Raw genomic sequence first — 22,312 nt, 5'->3', positions numbered from 1 at the left:
CTTGCACAGTAAAAACGGTATTTATCTTGAAACTATGTCACATCATAATGAGGAACATTTGGAAGTAACAGAAAAGAAGGAAAAATGACCTGTGATCTCAGAGCCCAGAGATAATCACTTCCCAAAGGCTTTTTGCTGGCATGTCTTGCAGAAACGCATCTTTATTTTCAATTTGCAAAATTTCTGTAATATTAACTGTAGACTGTGAAAGTGATTATGAGCTCAAACTCTAAATGAAATGTCTTGTTGAATATTTAAAATAATGTTGAGTAATTTAATAACAAGCTGGCCATAGCTACACATTTTCAGTTTGCTCATTATATCTAAAACAAAAAATTTAATATCCCATGTATTCTAATTTGAGGTAAAATTACATACCCCCACACACACCAAGGGACTAAAATAACAGGTTTTCTTCTTGCTTTCTAAGACTGTCAAGATAGAACTGGGCAATTAAGATGTAGAGAACCACATCAAAGGCTGCAAGGCCACCACGAGAACATTAGGAAGCCCACTGTCCTCACTCTTCCCAGCGTAGGTGGTGTCTGTCCATCTTTGGTGTCAGCCCTGCTGGGGCTGTCTGTCCTTCATGCCCGCCTTGGTGATAGCTGTCCATCTTTGGTGTCTTTGGCCTGTAGCTGGATCTCTTCTGAGCTGTCTAATCATAAGCCACTCTCTCTGACTTCCTGTCCCGAGTCTCTTTTTCCTTTTGACAAGGCTCTCTTCTTGGCTTTGGTAATTCTGCTAATGGGAAATGACTCATCTTAGCCTGAGGAAGCGCTGTTCCCTCCCCACTGCCCAGTTTGTTATATTCTGAGGCAGGGAGCCATAGACCCGCCCCTTCCTCTGAGGCAGGAAGCCATAGACCCGCCCCTTCTGGTCCACTGGAGCCATTTTATTCTACCCAGGGAGTTGATCAGTATCTATGTGCAGCTCATCGTATATGCATCCTTGCACAGAGCTGTGACCAGTGCGTTTAAATCCTATGGCAGCGGAAGGAACAATTTTCATGAGTTTTGTTGGTTTTACTTCTTGACTGACAGCTTCCAAGCTCCACCCTTCCTTCCCGTGTCCCACCTCTGGGCAGATGACTCAGAAGATCTTTGGTCTCCTAATCTCCTTGCCCACCCTCCCATCCCTTACATCCCCACTCCACTCCTGTGCTTGTGCTTTTGGGAAGTTCCAGCCAGGAAAACCTAGCTGTCTGTTCACAGCTCCAGTGTAAGGAAAACCTCCTAGCTCCTCCCCCAGCTCAAGTGGCCCCGCCTCCCCACAAAGCCTCACTAAGGGAACGGGGCTTGGGGCAGCTACTTGTTTCTAGGTGATAGCTTATCTTTCTCAGCATCAGAGATGCTTTTGCAACCACAGATAAAAATTGTTAAAGTCAGCTTGGTACTGCTTGCGGACCCTCCTGTGAGCATGCAGCCATCGCATGCTTCCTGAAGGGGAGTTGAAGCCTTGCATGCATTACCTAGGCCTTCCTCCCTCTGTCCCAGCAGCCTTTGCTTTTCTCCCATCTGCCATCAGTCAGCTCTGGACTCAGTAGTCATTGACTGAGGTCTTAAACCATGCTCTCTATAGAGTTTGCTCAGTCAGTGCCATTTGGTTGTTAATCCTTAGACCCCGAATCTGCCCTCACTCAGTGTCTAAGCTGACTGATTTTGTAGTTCAGTACATGCATTTCCAGTGTCTCTATAGAGAAATTAGTAAGCATGCATATTGTATGCATGATAATACACAGTGTAAGATTAATTTGAAAATTGCACAGAGGACTGAGTGCGCATTATGCAAAATGTGAACAGGGGTTGTACTAGGCACTAGGCACGTTTGAGCTAACATGCCTACATGTAGGAATTGAAAGAAATGTAGTGTTCAATTCAAGTGACACCAGGATGGAGCCTTTGGGAAAAAAAACCCAGTCCATTCTAAGTATAATAATCTTTAATTTATTCAGTCGCAGACATCCAGAACCATTTAATTTCATGTTAAGTAACCCAATTGGTGTATATGAAAACAGCTTTCTGTAATTTGAAACCTTGGAATTGGCCCAACTGTATAATAGTGGCCTCCGCAAATGCTGAAGGGGAAGTAAAGGGACCAATACAATATAGTGTATATTTGGCTGTGTATTCAACCCTGGTGTGTAGGTGTACATGGCTGGATGCAGTTTGGAATCTTGTCTGGATTCTTACAAACACACCCTTTTATCCTTGAGACTTCATTTAGGAATAGGAACTCTTTCAGGAATCCTGACATAGTATCACCTCAAAACAAGGCCTAGCTCTGTAGAAGAACCCTAGAAGCACTCATTGTAACCCTGGTAGCCCAGAGGCTGACATAGGATGACTGAAAGTTCATCGCTAGAAGCATGCGTAACCCCGGTGATGCAGAGGTTGAGATAGGAGGACCAAAGGTTCACAGCCAGCCTGAGCTATGCAATGGGATCTGGTCTCAGTGTCACTCTTGCCCTGGATGTAGCAGAATGCCTGTGTATCACCTGCAAAGCTCTGGGTTTCATTCCAGCATCTGAGAAGGGAGTAGGTGGTAGGGACAGGAGATTATAAGCTGGACAAGCCAGGAGGCCTGAGTGGGTCATGTCAAGGCAGCTACAGTGGCATGGTTAAGATCACAATGAATACAGACAGTAGACAGAAAATACTCTAACCAGATGTCATTGTGGCTGAGATAGAGTGGATTTTAGAGTCAAGAAAACAAATGACTCAGAGAACCTATGTCCAGAGCTTACAAAAGACTCAGGAAACCTTAGCTTAGGGGCACCCCAGGGCTCTTGTTATTGTCTGAGATGGTAATGGAAGACCAGAAACTGGCTCCATCCATGGAAATAAATGCTGTTTCTACCTGCAGGCGGCTCATCTTAGAGCAGTGGTTCTCAACCTTTAGGTAGAGACCCCTTTGGCATCCCTCTGTCTCCAAAAATATTTACATTATTATTCATAACAATATCAAAATTATAGTTATGAAGTAGCAAAGAAGATAATTGTATGGTTGAGGATCACCACGACACCTAGATTAAAGAGCCGCGGCTCACAGGGGACTTGGCGAGCTTCCGTTAAAGAGTTGAACTATCTGTGCATTCCAGAGTTTAACAGAAAGGAGCAAAATGTGCTTTTTTCTTTGTTGAGAGGACAACTCTAGGGCCAGGGAGATGGCTCATTGCTAAGAGTGCTTGCTGAGTAAACGTGAGTTTAAATATCATGTGAAAGCCAGGTGTGGCCACAGAGCTATAATTCCAGTGCTGGGGTTGTGAACTTGAAGGTGGGGGGATCACTCTGGACAGCCAGCCTAGTTGAGGAGTGACAAGCTTCCTACCTCAAGCCAATCAAGATAACCCCCCACAGACATGCCCAGAGGCCCATCTCCTAAATGACTCTAGATTCTGCCAAGTGGATAATAATAACTATTATAGACGGTCTATTTGTGGAGATCTACTCTGTAAAAACAGAGAGCATGCTGGGTATATTAAGCAGAAGAGGTTTAATACAGGGAAATGCATGGGCATGAGAACTAGAAAGCAGAGAAGTCAGGGGGCACTTGGTGACCCAAACTCTAACTATAGTGAAGACTGCTGGCCCCAGGGCTGGGGACAAGGCAAGGGAGTGAGAGAAGAGGTCCTCAGAGCTGGTCCTCACCCCTCTGAGAAGGGCCTCACCCTTATGCTTTTTACCTGGAGCTGCTGAGACACCAAGAAGAGAGCTTGAATGAGCCCAGAGCTCCTGCTGCCTTCTAGACTCACAGTTTGCAACAGGAAATCCATTCCTCCCTTTCCTCCGCCCAGTGGGCCTTAATCAGAGTGAAGAAGCAAAACAGCAGATAGCCAGGACCGTCCGCACAGGCACGTGGAAAGCCTGGGTCTCAGAGTCAATTAAGAGGGTCCTTCAACTTGCTCCTGGCGACCCCTAGGCTGGTGCTTGACTGGTAGTTAATAGAAACCCAGAGAAGGGATCAGGGGAGCTGGCAATGGGAGGCCCCTACCACCTTCATGTTAGACCCCATTCATCACAGTGGTGTGGAAGAGGCTGACTAACATAGCCCCGCCTCACCCATTATAACCACAGACTGGCTCTGAATCGAAAGAGAACCTGGTGTGCAGAGCAAGGGGAGTGACTGGAGGAACTCCATATGGGCCTCAGGGACAGAGCTTTGCCCACCCTTCAGTCAGTATGAAGTGGTGTGTCAGTGGGAGGATGGATGGATGGGAGAGAGGAGGAGACGTGTGAGAGGAGTGACAGGAAGATGGGGAGCAGGGTTGTGGGGGGGAGGGACGGTGAGGAAGGGGGAAGAGAAGAGAGCAAGTACACTCCTTTTCTTAGCTGGCCAGCCTGACGTCCCGTGGCATGAAAACAGCAGCATCCAGCCGTTCCTGCTCAGCTCACATGACCCTCATCTGATGCTGTGGGTGTTTTCGTTCCCTCTCTCCTAACAAATAATTAGAATCAGCAGAGACTCCGACTGCTCTGGAGGACAGATGTGGTGCTGGCCATGTGCTTTGCACACACATTCCAGCTGTGCCCACTCACAGCACTGTGCCCAGGCACCATAAGCAGCCATTTCTGACAATTAGAGAGCCCTAGACTTGCCTTGTCTGTGGCACAGGGAGAACAGAGTGATAACTTCACACCCACAATTCTATAAGGAAAAAGCTTCAGACTGGAGATACGTGGAGGAAGGACGGGGACAGTTCCCAGGAGAAGGCAATTAAACAAATGAAAAGATATCCAGCCTTAGTGTTTCTTCCCTACCACACTGATGCTGGTGGTGACCTGGTGGGACTCACACAGCCTGGGCACACTGCTGCTGAGCCACACTCCTTGGCCCTCCAACTTCACTCTCAACTGAAGGTTGGCCAGATGCTGGCTCAGGTTGCCCAATATCCCCTTCCTGCTCCTGGCAAAGGCTTAAAAGTGATAACCCTTCCAGAGCAAGAAGCTAGCAGGAGCTATTCAAGGTGATGCAGAAATTCCACTTCTGGGTCATTCAGACGTGAGTGGAACATGAGGGAGGAGGTTCATGGCTGGCAGCCTTGCTTGTCACAGCAAAGGAACAGGAATGAAGGACTGACTGACTGCCACCACAGTGCACAGGGCACATCCATTAGGGGAAATGTTTCCAGCCATTAGAAAGCATGAAGGAACATCGTATGTGTCCATTAGTTTTCTGCTGCTGTGATAGCACACTCTGACAAAAGCATCTTAGTGAAGAAAGAACTACTGTGGCTTATGGTTCCAGGGGGACAGAGTCCGTCATGGTGGAGGAAGGCATGGCAGCAGGCACAGGAAGCTGGCCAGTCATGTTTTCATCCATACACAGGAAGCACAGACATACAGCAGGAAATAGGATGAGGCTATAGACCTTTAAAATATAGCCCCACTGTCGCCGTTCCTCCAGCAAGGCTCTACTCCAAAGCCCCACCCCCACCCCCAGCCTCTCCAAACAGTACTACCCACTGGGGACCAAGTGTCCAGATACACGAGACTGTGGGGAACAGTTCTCATGCAGACCACCACAATGTACATTTATGAGAATTGCAGAGATGCAGAACCACTAAAAAAAAAAAAGAAAGAAAAAAGCAAAAAAGATGAAAGGACATTGTGGTATTTGCAGTCAAACCCAGCATATATTTCAGAATATATTTTCAGTGTTTCAGTGGAGAGTCCCCTGGAGACTATTAGCCCGGGAGAGAATGGAGAGGAGGGGAAGCTGGAAGGACCGGGGCCTGCTGTTTCTTGGCTTCTGTTTAATCTGCTGCTTTATCAGTCATGACATCGGACCTGAGGACCTGCTACCCTGAGGACGGATGGCTGCTTCTGTCCACTTCTCCTCCATATCTTGTCAGGCTTCTCTGCCCGTGGCCAGCTAGCTCTGGCATGGATGCCGAGCAGTGCAGCAGTCAATGGGAAAGTGTGTGTGTGTGTGCGTGCATGTGTGTGTGTGTGTGTGTGTGTGTGTGTGTGTGTGTATGTGTGTAGCCCCAGCAGCCCTCTCAGTGTTTGCCCTGTGGAGGGCCCTAGCAGATCAAAAGTCCAGCTGACCAGTTAGAGCTGCCAGAAGGATCCCTGGAGTCTGCATACATCCCAGCTGGAGTCTAGTGTCCATTAGGATGTGCCTGCTGTCCGATACAGACCTACCCTCGGGACCATCAGAAGCAGTGTGAGCCAGAAGAGAATACACTGTTCTTCAGAGCAAGGCCTGTTAGATGCATGAACATCTTTCTGGGTCATTTGAGAGTTGAGAAAGGAATGAGTCACCTCTATGTCATCACTGTTCCAAATTCTTCACTAAGACTCTGCCTCCCTTTCACATAGTCACTGCTTGCTGGAATGGCGCCACCTTCTGTCTGTCACAGGATTCTGGGCTGCCTGATTGGCAGGAGACCATTCGTTTGTAACTGGACTTGTTATGCACTTCCCTGAGGAGGGAAGATGACTTTTGTTTCACAGGATTGCCCTCTTTGAGAGTCAGGATGAATTTGGAGGATTTACCTGATCCCTGCTGCTTGCCCGCTCCTCAAGACAGACTCTTGTGGTATTCCCCTTCCTATTGAGAGATGTCTACAGGGCCTGAAAGCTGGATCTGATGGCCAGCATGCTCACCTTTCATTGGGGGGGCTAAGAGGCTGCCTGTAACCCACCTCCACCGGCTGGCCCCAGTTCTGCCTTCTGGAGTGACATAGAATAAATTGGATGCCCTTTCCCAGTGACCTTGTGGCCTTTTCCCATGTGAGACATTGGCTTGTCACACACCTTCACGGAGGGTCCTTCCAGACCTGTAAGGGGTGTGCCCATGACAGTGTCTCTTGGTCAGCACACCTCTGAACTATCCCCCTGAATGGAGCCTACTTCTGTGCCTTTCCTTACCCCTCCCAGGCCCCATTTCCCAAGATGGCAGCATCTTTGGCCCCTGTCCAGGCCTAGTGGCTATGTTCACTCCATGATCCCAAATGGCTCTGTGATCTGAGGCTCTTACAGAAGTGGGTTCCTAGAGAAGGGAAGCTCTGACTGTCAGCAGAGCCCTTTGTCTCTGAGGTGCATGGCTTTGATGGGCGGATCCTTTCATCCTCACTGGACAATGAAGTAACTCCCTAGGGAGTTCTGATGTATTTTGAAGAGAGAGGGTGCCTGGTCCTAGCCTATTTCCCAACTGCCTCCCCAAACCCATGTGTAGTATCAGCACTCTGGAGCAGCATGAGCAGCTGCAGCCCTTTGGCCAGCGAGAGGACAGGCTGAGGACAGTGTCCTTGTCATCACATCCCCTGAGCCTGGATACTGTCTTTACTTCTGCTTCCCCCTCCCCTGTGCTCCAGGAGCTTGAACTGAGGAGTCATTCCCAAGTAGCCTTGGTAGACGTTGAGCCCACATTTCTCTGAGCTGATCTGGGGACATTCTGGGACTCAGGCAGCTCTGGTTCCAATCTGCACTGAGATCAATCATTGGCTCAATACCCTCCAAGGAAAACCACAGTCAGCCTGCCACTGGCCATGCCAGGCATGGGCAGGAAAGGGCAATGCCAGTGCTGCTAGGCCTGCCACCATTCCTGGAATAAAAACAGTGACTGCTGGAAGGGAGAGTTCTCCTCTGTGAGCCTCAGCTTTCAACTCTGTCCCGTTACTTAGTGTACCTGTGAGCAAGGCAGAAGGAGGGGACATTCCCTTCCTTGTCCCAGCGGCTGCCTCAGTTCTCAATCCACTGTGGTGCTGAGAGCTCCAGGAAGCAGCTGCTGCGGCTGCGGCTGCTGCAGGGAGCATGCTGCTCTGTTTGTTCTAGAATTCAAGTCAAGTTATTTGAAATCTTTACTATCACAGCTGTGCTAGGCGTGGACCACATCAGATCCACTCACCGGTCCCCCTTTCAGATGTGTACATGGTTCTGATTATGCTTTCCTTCCTCTCAAGATTCTTCTGGAGGATGCACTGAGAGAGGTGGGAAGGGAGTGGGAGACACCTCTGCCCTGCCATCTTGAGTATGTGTGGTCATTCATGATCAGCACACACCAGGTTCCTCTGTCCCAGGCACACCCGGAATACATGTTGCCTAGACCATGGGTGTTTCTATCCACTGACTACATCCCATGGTCTGGGATCAGAGGCTGAGTGGATGTATGAGCCAGCCAGCTCTGGCTCAGGTCCTTTGTACTGTTAGTTACCTGGAGTAGGGACTTGCAGCTTTATAAGTGAGAATGTTAAGTTCATACCTGTGTTTCTGCAACCACGTTGTTCATTCACTGACATTCACATCCTGGGAAGAAGGAAGGCTGTTCCTCATCCCTCAAGAAAATGCTGTGTCTGCTCGCTGTGTGTGCAAGTGTGTGTGGAGACCACACACCGATGCCAGGCACCTTCCATTTGAGATACAGTGAAGCTGACCAGCAATCCCCAGGGAGTCTATTGCCTGCCCTCCTAGTGCTGGGGCCACAGACACAGGCCACCGTGCCTGGGGCTCTCACTCGAGTCCTCACCCTTGCAAACACCATTTCACCACTAAACCATCTCCTCAGCTCTCATGCATGGGCTCCTCCTGAAAATCCAGTTACTGTGATCAACCTCAGTCCAAACATATAATAAATGAGAAATTCTAGAAATAATTCATAAGTTTCTGGCTGTGAATGTCTCTGAGATCTGAGACGAAGCGTCGTGTCCTATCCCACCTGTGTATGAGTCACCTCTCTGGCCTGTGTGTACACACTGTGCTATTGTCACTGACCCAGTGACCCACATTTGCATAAGCAAGTGGTCCCTCTCCATCAGTCAAGTGCAGCCTCCTGGTGCACGACACTCCCATGTCATTCCCCCAGGTAGGCCTTGTTCATCTCCCATAATGACAAGATGAAGAATGACTAAAGTATCGGGATACTAAGAGAGAGTAGCCACCAGATGCACTACTGCATATTGTTACATTGTTTCGGTTTGCTATTGGTGGTTCATCTCTGACTGCGATTTACTTATAGTTGACTATGTTGTAACCATGTGTGTAGAAGAAAGCCCGCTGCCTCAGGCATCTACCCGGGTCTTGAGGCTTGCCTGTGGCTAAGGTGGCCCTGTACAGATGTGGATGAACAGACTAGGCACCCTCAGCATGTAGCCTTCTGTGTCAGGAGGCAGCTTTCCATAGCTCGTTTGCTAAGTAGGCAACAGCCACCGGGTTGCATTGATTGATTATGAATTAACAATGAACTACAATCTTTGAGACTGTATGAACAGGCCAAGAGAGGGAGAGGGAACAGCTGGGAAGTCCGGCGACTGGGCAGCCTTCGGCCACAGTGGCTGGAGTAGCAAGTGCTGGGGACAGTTTCTTGGGGAAACAGATATCCCACCCTGTTGGCCCTGGAGAGAGATGATGTGTCTGTTGGCTCCTCCTGCTTTTCCTGTCAGAATAAGAGTAAGTGGCTCCAGCGTGTTCTCCCTGCTTCCTCTATGTCAGATGAAGTCATTCTCCTTTATAGTAGTGAGTGCTTTGGAAAGTGCCCGCTGCTTGTGCGGGAGCTGGGACAGGATGAGCAGTCCGCAGAGGCTGGCTTCATCAGCCTGGGAAATTGACTGTGGACAAGGTGATTTATATAGGCCATCGTGGGCACTGTTTCAAACTGGCACACAGCACCCTAGTAAGAGACTTCTCCTTAGAGTGACAGGATGCTCCCCTAATAGGTCCCCTGCCAGCTGAAGCTCCTGGGGAGGTTCAGGCCATAACAGCAGTCAAAGGACTGTGACCTTGACAGCATTTGTTAAGGTGCCATCTGAGCACCTAGAATGAGCCCTTCATGTCCACAGACAGAATCCAACACTAACGGAGGAGCAGGACACAGGGGTATTTACCACAGCTTCTCTGTCCCCTTTGTAGTGCCGTGAAGGCCTCAGAACTAGGGATGCTCAAGAGATTTAGTGATAGTGGTCCTGTGAAAATACAAGGTGCTATCGTTTCTATGGCCTCCCCCCAATGACCTTGGGCACCTTGGGTCAGGGACTAGCATGGGATTTAACGGAAGTGAGGGTAGGCTGGGAGGTGACACTAGGCTGGGAGGCAGGCCTGCTTGTAGCCTGTGGTCTGCCTTACCCTGAAGCAAGTAGTGCTTCCCAGCCCTGCAGTCCGGTGCACTTTAAGGCTGTTCTGTAAGCTGGGTTGATGGTCAGCTAGTTGTTACACTTTGGAAGAGGGATTGGCCTGCTTTGATCCTTGGTCTTCATGTGGCTAAGGGGCGGGATGCACACCCTATTGCTGAGACAGGCTTTGAGACTAGACAGAGCTGCAGACAGTTTGAGCATAAGGAGTGCCTGTCTGTAGTCTACCTATGGACATCGATGACAGAAGCCCTTCTCTCAGCATCGTGAGGAGTCTCTGGAACAATCACAATCCCTACACTCACAATATCCACAACCCCAGGGAACCTGTTAAAATCTCAGTCTCAGGTCTAAGCCTTGTCTCTTCAGAAGCTACAGGGTGGGGGCCCTGTTGTCTGCCTTTAAGCATAGTTCCTTGGGGACATAGATGCAGCCTCTCTTCACACAAGAACCATTTGTGTATGTATGTGTGTGTGTATGTGTGTGTGTGTTTTATTTTTGTTTTTCTCATGAAAGGATGGGTCTAAAACCTGGGTTCAGGTCCAACATTCGTCTTAGAACCCTAAGGTAGCAAGAGCAGGTTCCTCAGAACGTCCATCTGTGTCCCTGTGTTTGGAATGGGCCCAGCAGTTCATGGGCATCAGTGCCTGAAGAGCTTTGTCCTCTTCACGTTCCTGTCCCTGGATCAGTAGCCAGCCCTCTGCCGGGAAAAGGCTCGGGCCCCACAACTTATTAAAGATCTAAATTTAGCTCGGGAGGAAGGGACATGGGCTCAAGACCATTTGATGAATGGCTCGTGGGATCTGGCTGCAGCCACTGGAGTAAATAGGATTTAAATGAAGTACCTCACCATACCCCCCCCCCCCGCATTGGATCTGAACATCGTTAAACACAGTGTGCTGCTGGGAGCTGCACTCCCAATGAAAGCAGCCATGCAAAGAAGCATTTGAATAATTAACAGCGTGATGACATCAAACCTCTTGGGAGGCGTGCAGAGAGAGCCTAGGCAGGATACCTGTGTTTCTCGGATCCTGAGCTAGCAAACTCAACTGGGGGCTATAAAGATGCTGCTTTACTGGTTGGTGTGAGTGCCGGTCTTTAACACTGGTGTAGCCTCTCATGTCAGCTCTCAGAGTTCTGCCTGGGGCTGGCCTCAGTGAGAGAGACTCTGCTCTTTGGTCCTCAAACCCACTGATTTCCCCCCCCCCCAAAAAAAATGTACCCTCTTCTTGTCATCTCCGAGAATCACCTCTTTATTCAATCTTTCTGTTGGGCAAACATAACTGAGCCAACCGGTTGACAGAGGCTCTTTGAGAAGGATGACTGTCAGTCCTCACTCTGACCTTAACCAGCACAGGCTGAGACCCCCGTACCCCAAGCAGAGAGGAATGTGCATTGGGAGGCAAAGCCTTGTTTCCTTTGAGCCTAATGGCTTTTTTCCTTTCTCAGAATGGCTTTGAAGCTCATGGTGACATTGCTTCACGAGACCAGAAAAGAGGTCTGTGAGCTGTCGAAATCATGAGTCCATCTGTGAGGGTCCTAGGTACTCCTCAACGTTCAGGAGAACTGTGGTCCATGAGCACTGGGGAGTTGGAGGGCCAGTGAACAGCAGGTGCAGAGTCACTGTCTGGAACACTTGCCTGGGTGGATGAAGAGAAGCTAAGGCGTTTTAATTTCAGATAACAGTGAATAATAGATTAAAAGGAGAGAACTACCTGAGAGTGTGATCTTTGTAAGCCGAACGGAACTGTCACATTTTTAAGCCTCACACGTGGACAGAACACATGGTGTCGAGAGGCTGGGCAGGAGGACCATTTTCCTGCAGATCATGTTCACCAGGTGACCACCAGACATGTATCTTCTAGAAACGGCAAATGGTAGGATGTGGCCTTTGAAAGAGTGAGGTGGCAACTGGCAACTGCAGAAGTGGATAGCTGAGTGAGCCTTTGGTGGGGTGATTGACAGCTCCTGCACCACCCAGTAACTCAGCTAACGCCATCCATCAGGAGTGTGCTGATTTCTCCACGGGATGCTGATTTGTGCTGACTCAGCTGCTGCAGCCTGTCCTCTGCCAAATCCATCTGCAGGGTGAAGAAGGAGTATCTGAGAGGCCCCCCGTGGAGGGCCAGGAGCCCAGAACTGTGTCCTGACACACTCAGAAGAACCCTCCCTGGAAGGAGGCAAGACTCAACATCATCTAAAAACCAAATTGTGCTTTGCCGCATGCTTTGTTTGAGCCCTTCGCATTTCTGCAGCCTGTGTATGTTTGTGATACGTGGGTCTGTGTGTGCGAGTGACCAGCCTGCATGCGACTTGCGTGTCTGATTGGTGCCTCTGAGGTGTTTTTTTTTTGTTCCAGCGTCATTGTGAACAGTTAATTCATCAAGAGCATCAGCGTCCATGTGCACAGTCCGGTGGATGTTTCCCAGCTATGTAAACACAAGAAACTAGTCTCACTGTGAAATTCTAAAACGTTCTCATGGTGTCAAGGTGTATATGTATGAGCCCAGCACTTGGGAGGAGGAGGCGGGAAGGTCACGAGTTTGAGGCCAGCCTGGGCTACACAGCTAAGACCTTATCTCAAACGAGAGATGAATGGAGAGGGAGAGAAGGGCAGAGAGTGGACGAGGAAATTAGAGAAACTCCCTCCTTACCCCAGGAGACTCCTGTCTGTCTGTCTGTCTATCTATCTATCTATCTATCTATCTATCTATCTATCTATCTATCACCTTACTTAATTACTTTATATCCCGATATTAGACTCCCTCTCTTCCCAGTACCACCTCCTCCACAACCTCCTTTCCTCCCTCCCCTTCTCTTTTAAGAAGGGGGAGCCTCCTCTAGGTATCACTCCCCAACACTACCCCCTGCCAGCACATCCTCTGTTACTGAGGCCCACCCAGCAGCCAATGGAAGGAGCTGCAGATACCCACAGCCAAATATTACATGGAGATCTGGGAGTCTTATGGAAGAGCTGGGGGAAAGATTGAGGGACCTGAGGAGGACAGGGGCGCCACAGGAAGACCAATAGAGTTAACTAACCTGGACCCTTGGGGAGCCTCCCAGAGACCAAATCACCAACCATAGAGTGAGCATGGGCTGGACCTAGGCTCCCTGGACATACGTAGCAGACGAGTAGCTTGGTCCCCAAGAACAGGAGCAGGGGCTATCCCTGAATCTGTTGCCTGCTTGCCTACCTGTGGATCCTGTTCCCCTAAATAGGCCTCACTCCCAGGGAGACACTTACTGCCCTCAGCACCTGGGCTCCTCTGCCCCAGCTCCCAGTAACCACAGATTGTTGCCATTATAAATTGTTAGCAATTCTTATAAACGGATTAATTTACTCTATATTATTTTTCTCAAGGGTTTCAGCCTCATTTTTTTTATTGTGGTAAATTGTACATAACTTAAATGTGTTTCAGCTATTTTTAAATATAGTCCAGGGACATTAAGAACATTTGCATTTTATGTAGCTGTCGATACCGTCCAATCTCTAGAGCTTTCTTTGTCTCACAAAACCGAAACTTTGTCTTCATCAAGTACTTCCTGTTTCTCTCTCCTCTCCACCCGTGCTAATGCTTGCACCGGATTCTATGAATCCAGCCACTGTAGGGCCTCGTATAATTGGGATCACATACGTGTTTCTTTGTGTCTGGCTTTGTACATGACGCAACATCTTTGCAGTCCTTGTGGTCCACAGAGGCTGCTACATTTGTCAGAATTTGTGTTCTCTCTGATATCTGAGTGTACATACCACACTGTTTACCTGATCACCTGCCAGCTTGGGTTGCTTGTACCTTTATGTTGCGACTCTGTGCGTGCAATATCTCTTGTAGGTTCTGCTTTGGAGTCTTCAGTCACATGTGAATCTATGTGTGGTTTGATATCTAGAGGAACCTCCATGGTGGGTGCTGCAGGGACCTTGCGTGTTGTGTGGGAGGTACACTGGTGTATGCAGATGTGCACGTACGATCTGCCTGTGTGGGAGGAAAGAGGAGAAGCTTGCATGTCAAATTTCATTTTTTTTAAAAAAATTATTTTATATGTTGATGGTTTGCCTGAAAGTATTTCTGTGTACTGAATGTATGCCTGGTGACAAAGCCAGAGAAAGCACTGGATCCTATGGAGCTGGAGGCACAGACAGTTGTGAGTTGCCATGTGGGTGCTGGGAATTGAACCCAGGTCCTCTGGAAGAACAGTCTCTACTGTTAACTGCTGCATCATCCCTCGAGCCTGAATATCTTCCTCAAACCTTGTCTTCTTTTGAGGCAGATCTCTCGCTGCTCTGGCAGCAAGCCTGGGGGATGCAGGCCATAATTTTCTATTTTCATGACGGTTGTAAGGATCAAACTCAGGTCCTCATGCTCACAAGGCCAGGGCATTACCAACTGAGCGCTCTCTCCAGCCCTGTGACATTACCTCCCCAACAGTGTTTTATTAGACCCTCTCCTATTTCTGACTCTTTTTTTCCCCTTCCCAGAAACAATGCTTTGGCTTCTCCAGGCCCCTCTTGATAACAGCTGTTTGCTCATGTATCTCAGCCTGTTCCTTCTTTTCAGACCGTTAAAACTGCTGAGAGAACAGCTCAATCATGATAACCTCAAGAAAAATCTCTGCCCAGTTTTCCATAGCTGTCTCCCTCCTGTTGGCTGTAGTCAGGGCACCGCTTCCCATATCCTGTGTAACTACCGTAACCGGATTAGCTGTATTAACCGTATTAACACCACCTATTCCAACTGCACTGATCACCACAAGTGACTCGGTTGCACTCTCTCTACACTTACATGGAAACTGCTCTTGCCTGCCAAGTCCACCATGTTCAGTGTTCCCACAGCCTTACAATCTAGCCACAGCATTTCCGGTTGCCAGCGATTACCTGTTTAAACTTACCACTTGTTTAGGTAGTGAGGTCAAGCTGTCAAAAAAAAGCCTAGAAGTTTCTACAGTCTTGAATCTGGCAAGCTGGGAAGGGGTAGAGGGAGACTAGCATCTTTTTACAGGACAGACTCATTCTAGCTCCATCTTCTAATGACTGACAAGCCTGGGTGACTAAACATCACAGTGGTCCTCAGAGTGCTGCTGTCCTCTTCTGAGGAGGAGGCTCTGCCCAACCATACTTCCACCCCTTGTGCCACTCCAGGGCTGGGTTAGCACCGCCTTGGTTGGACTGTGCCTGCAATATTCTCTGATGTTCAGGTCTAGCATGGAGCCAGGCACACAGAGGGTGGAGTATTGCTGGCATAGTTGGAAGGATGGCTTGTGCTCATGTCTTTGTGTGGCTTTTGGGGGAGAGGATCTTGCTGTGTTGCCCAGGTGTTTTCAAACTCTTGGATTTATGTAATGCACTCCAGCTCCAGCTATGATGAACATGTGAGGTTGTTTACCCCTCAAAATCTGTTTTGTGCTCCCACTGAGTAGATGGGGAAAACAAGACTTTACTAAGGTATCGTGTCCAGATGACAAACGTCTGCCTGGTTGCCCAGCTGCCTCTTTTCATGGTATATAAGAGCAAGGGGATCCTAAGAGCCCATCTCCCAATGATGAAGGACCCTTCTGTCTTACAGGTAAAGATTTCCCAGAGGTGGCTTCGGACAAACAGAATCATCAGTCGCAGCTGTTCTAGGCCCAGCTTTGTATAAGTGAAACTCACCTACATGCCCACATCTGCAGGTGGCCTCAGGGCTCTATGTTGACCAAACACCCAGTGATGCCTCACCCCAAACACAGCTGAAGTCCGGGGATACTTCCTGTGCCTGTCCTACTCTGAACCTGCTGACTGGTGCCTTGAAACTGTGTCTCAACCAGAGTACAGAGAGCTGCAGGTGTCTAGACTCACAGGACCCTCCTGCAGGGTTCCTTAGAACGTTATCCTTAGAAAGATACCCAACCTTCCTGAACTGTATCTCCCGTCCTTCCAGATTCATGTGTTCCTGGAACCTCTGGGCATGTTGTCTGTTGGAAGTACAGTCATTTCAGTTGTAGCTAGCGAAGGCAGTTGCAAGGCACTGGTTTTAGTCACCATAGATGACTCTTACATTAGCAGGTATGGGATGGACCGTCACTCTGATGCCACGTGGAAGCCAGTCTACAGGAAGGTTGGGAAGAAGTCCGGGGTTCAGTGTCCCTGCTGTCACTCTGGTCTTTCGGGAGACACATTTCCATGATCTTTACCCCATCACTACTGCCTTTTCTCTAGTACCAACCACATTTCTGTCACCGTGCAGGGCTTTGGACCACTCCACTTGCATTTATAAGTGCAACAGTTAGGCTGTTTTCAAAATGTTGATCTAACCTTCGAAATTCGTGACTGTGTCAAGGCTGGGATGGCAGCGTTGTCAGGGCCTGAACTTGAGCCTGGCACAATGACACAGAGAGCTCAAATGAATAAAAATGGCAGCTGAAGGTCATTAGAACTTTTTCCTACCCATAATTCTACCGACTTGTACCCAGCCCTATGCAGCACCTGTGTCACATGAGCCCTGTCCCTTGGTGACCCGAGCTACTCTGACCTCTCCCTGTCCTTTCCACTGGAAAACTCTTGCTCATTCCATGTGCCCCAGCTTAAATAGGCTTTGTACATTCTGTATGCTGTTACCTAGTGCATAGGTTAAAGATTGTAGTAAGCCCTACTGTGTGTGCTTGTCTTACCTGAGGTAGCCCGGGAGCACCGCTAACACAGGACTGAGCCTGTGGAGTTTGGCTTCTGATATTCTACAGTACCTCCAATTCTCTGATGTCCCCAAGAAAGTCTGACGCTAATATTAAAAACAAGAATAGATCAGATACCCTAAGGTGTGTGTATTGTTGAAGGAGCTGCTTAAAGCTCTGAGGTCTGTTTTCAGAGATTTATCTATTTATTTATTTGTTTGTTTATTTATTTATTTGTATGTGTCTGCATATATGCACGTGTAGTGTGCGTGTGCCTGGTACCAGAGGCCAGAAGAAAATGGCCATGTGGAATCTGGGAACTGAACCCATGTTCTTTGCAAGAGCAGTAAGTGCTCTTAATGGCTGAACCATCTCTCCAGCCCCAAACTTTGACAGTTGTCTTTCGCAAGATATATTTATTTATTCAGTGTGCATGCATGTGTGTGTGCATGCATGTGTATATTTGTATACTTGTATACATACATGTGTGCATTTGTGTGTGTGCCTGAGTATATATGTGTGCGTGTGTATGTGTGTATACACGTATACATGTGTGTATGTTCCTTAGTATGTATATATGTATTGCACACATGTGTAATGTGTGTGTTCCTGAGTGTATACATGTATGTGTGCATGTGTGTGCAAGTGTGCAAGCATGCTTGAGTGTGTGTGCCTGTGTGTATCTGAGTGTAGATATGTGTAAAACATACAGCAGTGGCTGTGGAGACCAGTATAGGGCATTAATTCTCTGGACCTGGAGTTACAGGGATTCACCATGTAGGTGCTAGGAACTGAACTCTGGACCTCTGCAAAAGCAGCAGCATTCTGAAATGCTGAGCCGTCTCTCCAGCCTTATGTTCTGAGTTTTGAGATCTAATATCTAATCTAGGGTCCACCTTTCTATATGCTAGAAAGTGACCTTGTGTTTAATGTAACAGCTGGCGTGCATTTGAAGACTGACTCTGGTACCCACAAGGGCATCTTCTCCCTGGTTATTTGCTTTAGTCTCCATAGGACATGCTCTTTAAAAGCTTGCCCCGTTTCTAAGTGTGTTTGCTTTTGCAGTAATGAAACCATTGCTTCACAGTGACCCTGGTGAGAACACAGGACCCCACCTGCTGGGTCCAGAGAAAGCTGGCTTTCTGGTGGCCTGTGTTTCTGTTGCCATCTCCTTAGGGGACAATTTGCCCATGAGGGAGGTCCCACCCAGGTATTCTAACTATTCTTTCTCTCTGTCTCTTCACACAGGGTGGCCATGGGTGACCCTGTCTGTCCTGGGATTCCTGTACTGCTATTCACATGTGGGCATTGCCTGGGCTCAGACATACACAGTTCTTTAACTGTTTATGGCTGCTGGACCAGCTCAGCCTCCAAGGGACTTAGCATTTCATCCTGACTGCTCACTCTGAGACCATCCCTGAAAGACCACCACCTTCCACTCCAGGACAGTCCCTGAGGGATCACCTTACACTCTGAGACCATCCCTGAAGAACCACCTTCCAATCTCGGACAATCCCTAAGGGACCATCTTCCACTCTAGGGTAGTTCCTGAGAGACCACCTTCCACTCCAGGACAGTCCCTGAGTGACCACCTACACTCATCTTCTGCTGAAGATTCCACGACGGGCAGCTTGATCAATTACAGTAAATATACAACCCAAACATCTTCTAGCTTTGGAGCCTCAGAGATTTTTTATGTACCCCCCATAAGCTTCCTGATGCCTAAGGTACAGTCTAGAGCAGTCTCAGGTTTTTCCTGACTATACTTTGTTCTAGAACCTTCCATAGACCTGTTTGATTTTTTCTTCTCTACCAAAGATTCAGTGTGGCAGACATGTGTTTTGACATAGAAGTCCTGGTTAGGGATTGTCCTGTCATGCTTGGAATGTCTTTCTGGGAAATTCTGTGATACTTTGATGACTACTTTCTGTGCTGCACTGGAGGCTCTGGACTAACTTTTGCATGAATGGTCCTTAGACAGGGAAACAGGAAAACCATATTTCATGTTGCAGGTGACCTAGCTAAAGTGAGTGATGTGCAGCTGGGGCTTTCCAAAGAGTTCTGTAATTTGAACTTTACTGGGGAGTCCACACATGACCAGCTGCTTTCTGAGACCTGTAGCCATGGAGTAACACGGTGGTTCCTCTCACAGCCGTTCTGCACAGAAGTGGAATTCAAAAGCCAGAGAGTAAGATGTCCACACACAGGTGGTATTGGACAAGGCCTCAGGGGAGAGTGGCATCCCAAGGTCCCATGTGTTTTACTCAGTGGGTTTTATTGCCTTACTATTATTTTTTCAAAAAAAAAAAAGCAGAACTTGTTTTTGCTACATAGATAATTCTGATTTTCTTCTAGACTTATTTTGGATATTTTTAAATAAAAATTTTAAGATCTAAACACATGTGTCTTTATACTTTGTCCCTCTAGACAGCTGCTGGACAGCTGCTGACAAGTGTCACAGAGGTTCTGTTTGGCTCTGGGTTCATGAGGAGGAGGGAAGGGAAGGAGCTTGAAGTTCTGAAGCTCTGTGTGTGGAATTTGGAACGAATGCTTAATGCCCCAACTATTCCATGAATTGTAACCATGTGACAAGAGAAAGATCAGTTGGGCTTCTCGCTATCTCATTTTCTAAGTGACAGTGTCTGAGATCGTCCCTGGAAATGTCAGCTCAACGGAACACGCACCCTTGTGAGGCACACCCCGCCATCAGGTAGATCCCCTTCCTTCCTAAGCTGCCATGCTTGCAAGAGAGATGTTGATGGCCTGGGATGGGCACACTGTGCTCCCTGAACAAAGCACAAGTTAGAAAGAGGCAGGTTAGCTGGGCATTAGTAACCTCAGCAGCTGGCTTGGTAATCAGGGAGACACAGGGCAGGCGACTGTGGGGTGCTGGGAAGTTCTAAGGATGTGAGTGGCAACCATTGAAATGGGCGCGATTTCCTGGACCAACAGAGTATTTGTGGTCAGTCAGAGGGAGTCTGGCTGAAGCCTTCAAGTTAGAAAAGGACTCACTGAGAAAACCCGTAGTGTAAAAATGACTGTAGGGAAGTAACTAATGTAGGACATCTGTAAATAACTCAGGCGATGTTGAACTCTTCCAGAGAAGCTGTTTACAGAAAGGCAAACCTATCTATGACAGTACACTGGACTAGTCAGTGAGTGGTTGGCCATAATAATCCTGAAGTTTATTAAAACGATCTGATTCAGTCACAAGCTCTGCAGCTAGTGGAGACTGGCTGTTAGCTCTCTGTGTAGATTATCCAGGGCTCAGTTGTGTCACCTTTCCTTGCTCCCCCATGTAACATGATGGAGGAGAACTGTCCTCTGTAGTCTCCACTTGCTGTAGCTAGAACCTTGAGTCTGGTTCCTGGGCAGTAGTCAATCACCTCATCCACCAGGACAACTTCCGAGACAGTTCTGGAAGCAAGCTGGGTAAGATCTTGAGTCACTGCCAGCTCCAGGATTCTCTGACCCCCTGACCCAGTTCCATGAGCAATTAATCAACCACCCAGCCAGTATCTAGGGGATCAAGATGCCCAATGCCAACCAAAGTCCTGCTGTCATCATAAATTCTAGGAACCACACAGAACACTGAATGACATTATGCTTGCAAGTTGTATGAGAACACAGTCCTTGTCCTATTGAGGATGATGGCCTAGAGAGAAAATTACCTATACCCGTAGGATCTAGCTGTTAGCAAGTGTATGTGGTAGTGGTAGTTAGTGGGGCTTTCCTTACAGAACTTGAGACTTTTTTCTTTGCTTTTCTAAAAATATAACTATTGGTTAGCTAAGTAGTAGAAACTAACTGTAATGTTTATACTTTTAGCAAACATATCAGGATGTATGTATACAATAAGGTTGAGTCCCACTTGTTACCCCAAAGGTAGTATGAGTTAGTTTTGTCTCTGTTTCTAGACTTGTTAATTAGTTACAAAAATGCTATTTATGGGTTTGTCTCTTTGTTTTAACCATTAAAGATTAAAGACACACTTAATGTTCAGCCCTTTATTTAGCAATGCGTTTGAAATGAGCACTAGTTATTTGGGATTTTAAACAATGTCATCATTAGTTTTGCTGTGCCCTTCTGTAGTGTAATGAGATAGGGGACTGAAGGGTTGTCCTTAAAAACACCATGTGCTTGCCATATGGCTAGAGAGGCTCTCCATGTCCTGATTTTGGCTTCACATAATGGATCTCATTCCAGAATTAAGTTCCACTGTCTGCAAAGAGAGGAGTGCTTTTTGACTTTATGGTCACTGAGTCTTAATAATTCATAGGATGGCAGTCCTGTGGAATCTGACTCAGTGCCTGTGGAATAACACTGAGTAGGACTGCTTGAGGCTTTGCCTCGGTAACTCTGCAAACTATAGTGAAGCAGGGTAAGAACTCAGTGCTGTTGACAGTCATTTAGGGAACACTGGGTTGTGGGTTTTGCTGTCTATTCAAAAGTAGGGAAAACATTAATGTATTTTATCCAAAATCCATGTCAAATTGTTCAAGATGAAAACCATCACTTTAAAACGGGAGGTGGGCCTAAGAGGTTATGTTAAGGCAAATGCTATGATTTGAATGTGGGTTGTCCCTCTGACACTCATATTGAAACTTGATGCCATTGTGATGGCAGGCAGGGCTGTGAAGGACCTGGATCTTTAAGACCAAGATCTTAGAGGCAGGCTCTCAAGTTCATGGCAGAGGCAGAACTTCCTTAGAACCTTTAAGAGAACAAGGTTGCCCAATTTCGCCGAGGTCAATCCATGAACAACACTTAGACATGAAGCATGCTGTCCCTACGATTTTATATTTCTCCCCAATCCATTATAGGTTCCTATCGACTGTCAGCTTGACAGGATCTAGGATTACTTCAGAAGATAGCTCTCTGGGCCTGTCTCTGAGGGGTTGCTAGATTGGGAAACACAACCTGAGTGTAGGTGGCACCATTCCCTGGGCTGAGATACTGGACTGCCTAAAGGGGGCAGGGCCAGGATGGGCAGAGAGAGAGCTGAGCCTCGGCATCCATCTCTCTCTGCTTCCTGAGGGTGCACTATGACATGTGACCCACTACCACAAGCTTCCGCTGCCATGATTTCCCTGGCCTGATGGGTAGACTACATCCTCAAGCCATGAGCTAAAATAAATCCTCTCTGAGAGTTGCTTCGTCTGGTATTTTATCACAGCAACATGAAAACTGACTAATGCAAGGAACCATCCACATCAGAGCTTCCCATGTAACTTTTTTTTTTTAATTTATTGTTACATTTTTGCATGCCATGTGTGTGCAGGTGCCTCAGAGGCCAGAAGAGGGAGGGTATTGGATCACCTGGACCTGGAGTTGCAGGTGGTTGTAAGCCAGCCACTCATGTAGAACAGAGCATAAAACAGCCGGAAGAAGAGAAAGCACCTCAGTGAATGACATAAGTATGTAAGAAAAGACCAACATAAGTATCACGTATAAAATAGTTTATTACCATAATAAATAAAATTAAACTTTTTTTTTACAAATATCATTTGTGCTTGTTTAAAAATGTCAAGAAAAGGGGTATCATCCACAGAGCGTCCACATGTCTCCACATCCTCACAGCCACACAGGGGAGCT

At 47.6% G+C, this 22,312-nt stretch overlaps 1 protein-coding gene across 1 annotated transcript in view; it reads left to right on the top strand.

Annotated features, from left to right (window-relative positions):
- Hhat (hedgehog acyltransferase) overlaps positions 1 to 19,111 on the top strand; it is a 238,387-nt gene extending 219,276 nt beyond the window's left edge. Inside the window, exon 12 of the mRNA XM_028760381.1 lies at positions 17,966 to 19,111. Coding sequence (XP_028616214.1) covers positions 17,966 to 18,057 — 92 coding nt within the window. The 3' untranslated portion in view covers positions 18,058 to 19,111. The remainder of the gene's footprint in view (positions 1 to 17,965) is intronic.
- Positions 19,112 to 22,312: the final 3,201 nt, after the last annotated feature.

This window comes from Grammomys surdaster, unplaced genomic scaffold, assembly GCF_004785775.1.
Source record: "Grammomys surdaster isolate TR1022 unplaced genomic scaffold, NIH_TR_1.0 130, whole genome shotgun sequence".
NCBI classification, from domain to species: domain Eukaryota; kingdom Metazoa; phylum Chordata; class Mammalia; order Rodentia; family Muridae; genus Grammomys; species Grammomys surdaster.
This window is presented reverse-complemented; position numbering and strand designations above follow the sequence as displayed.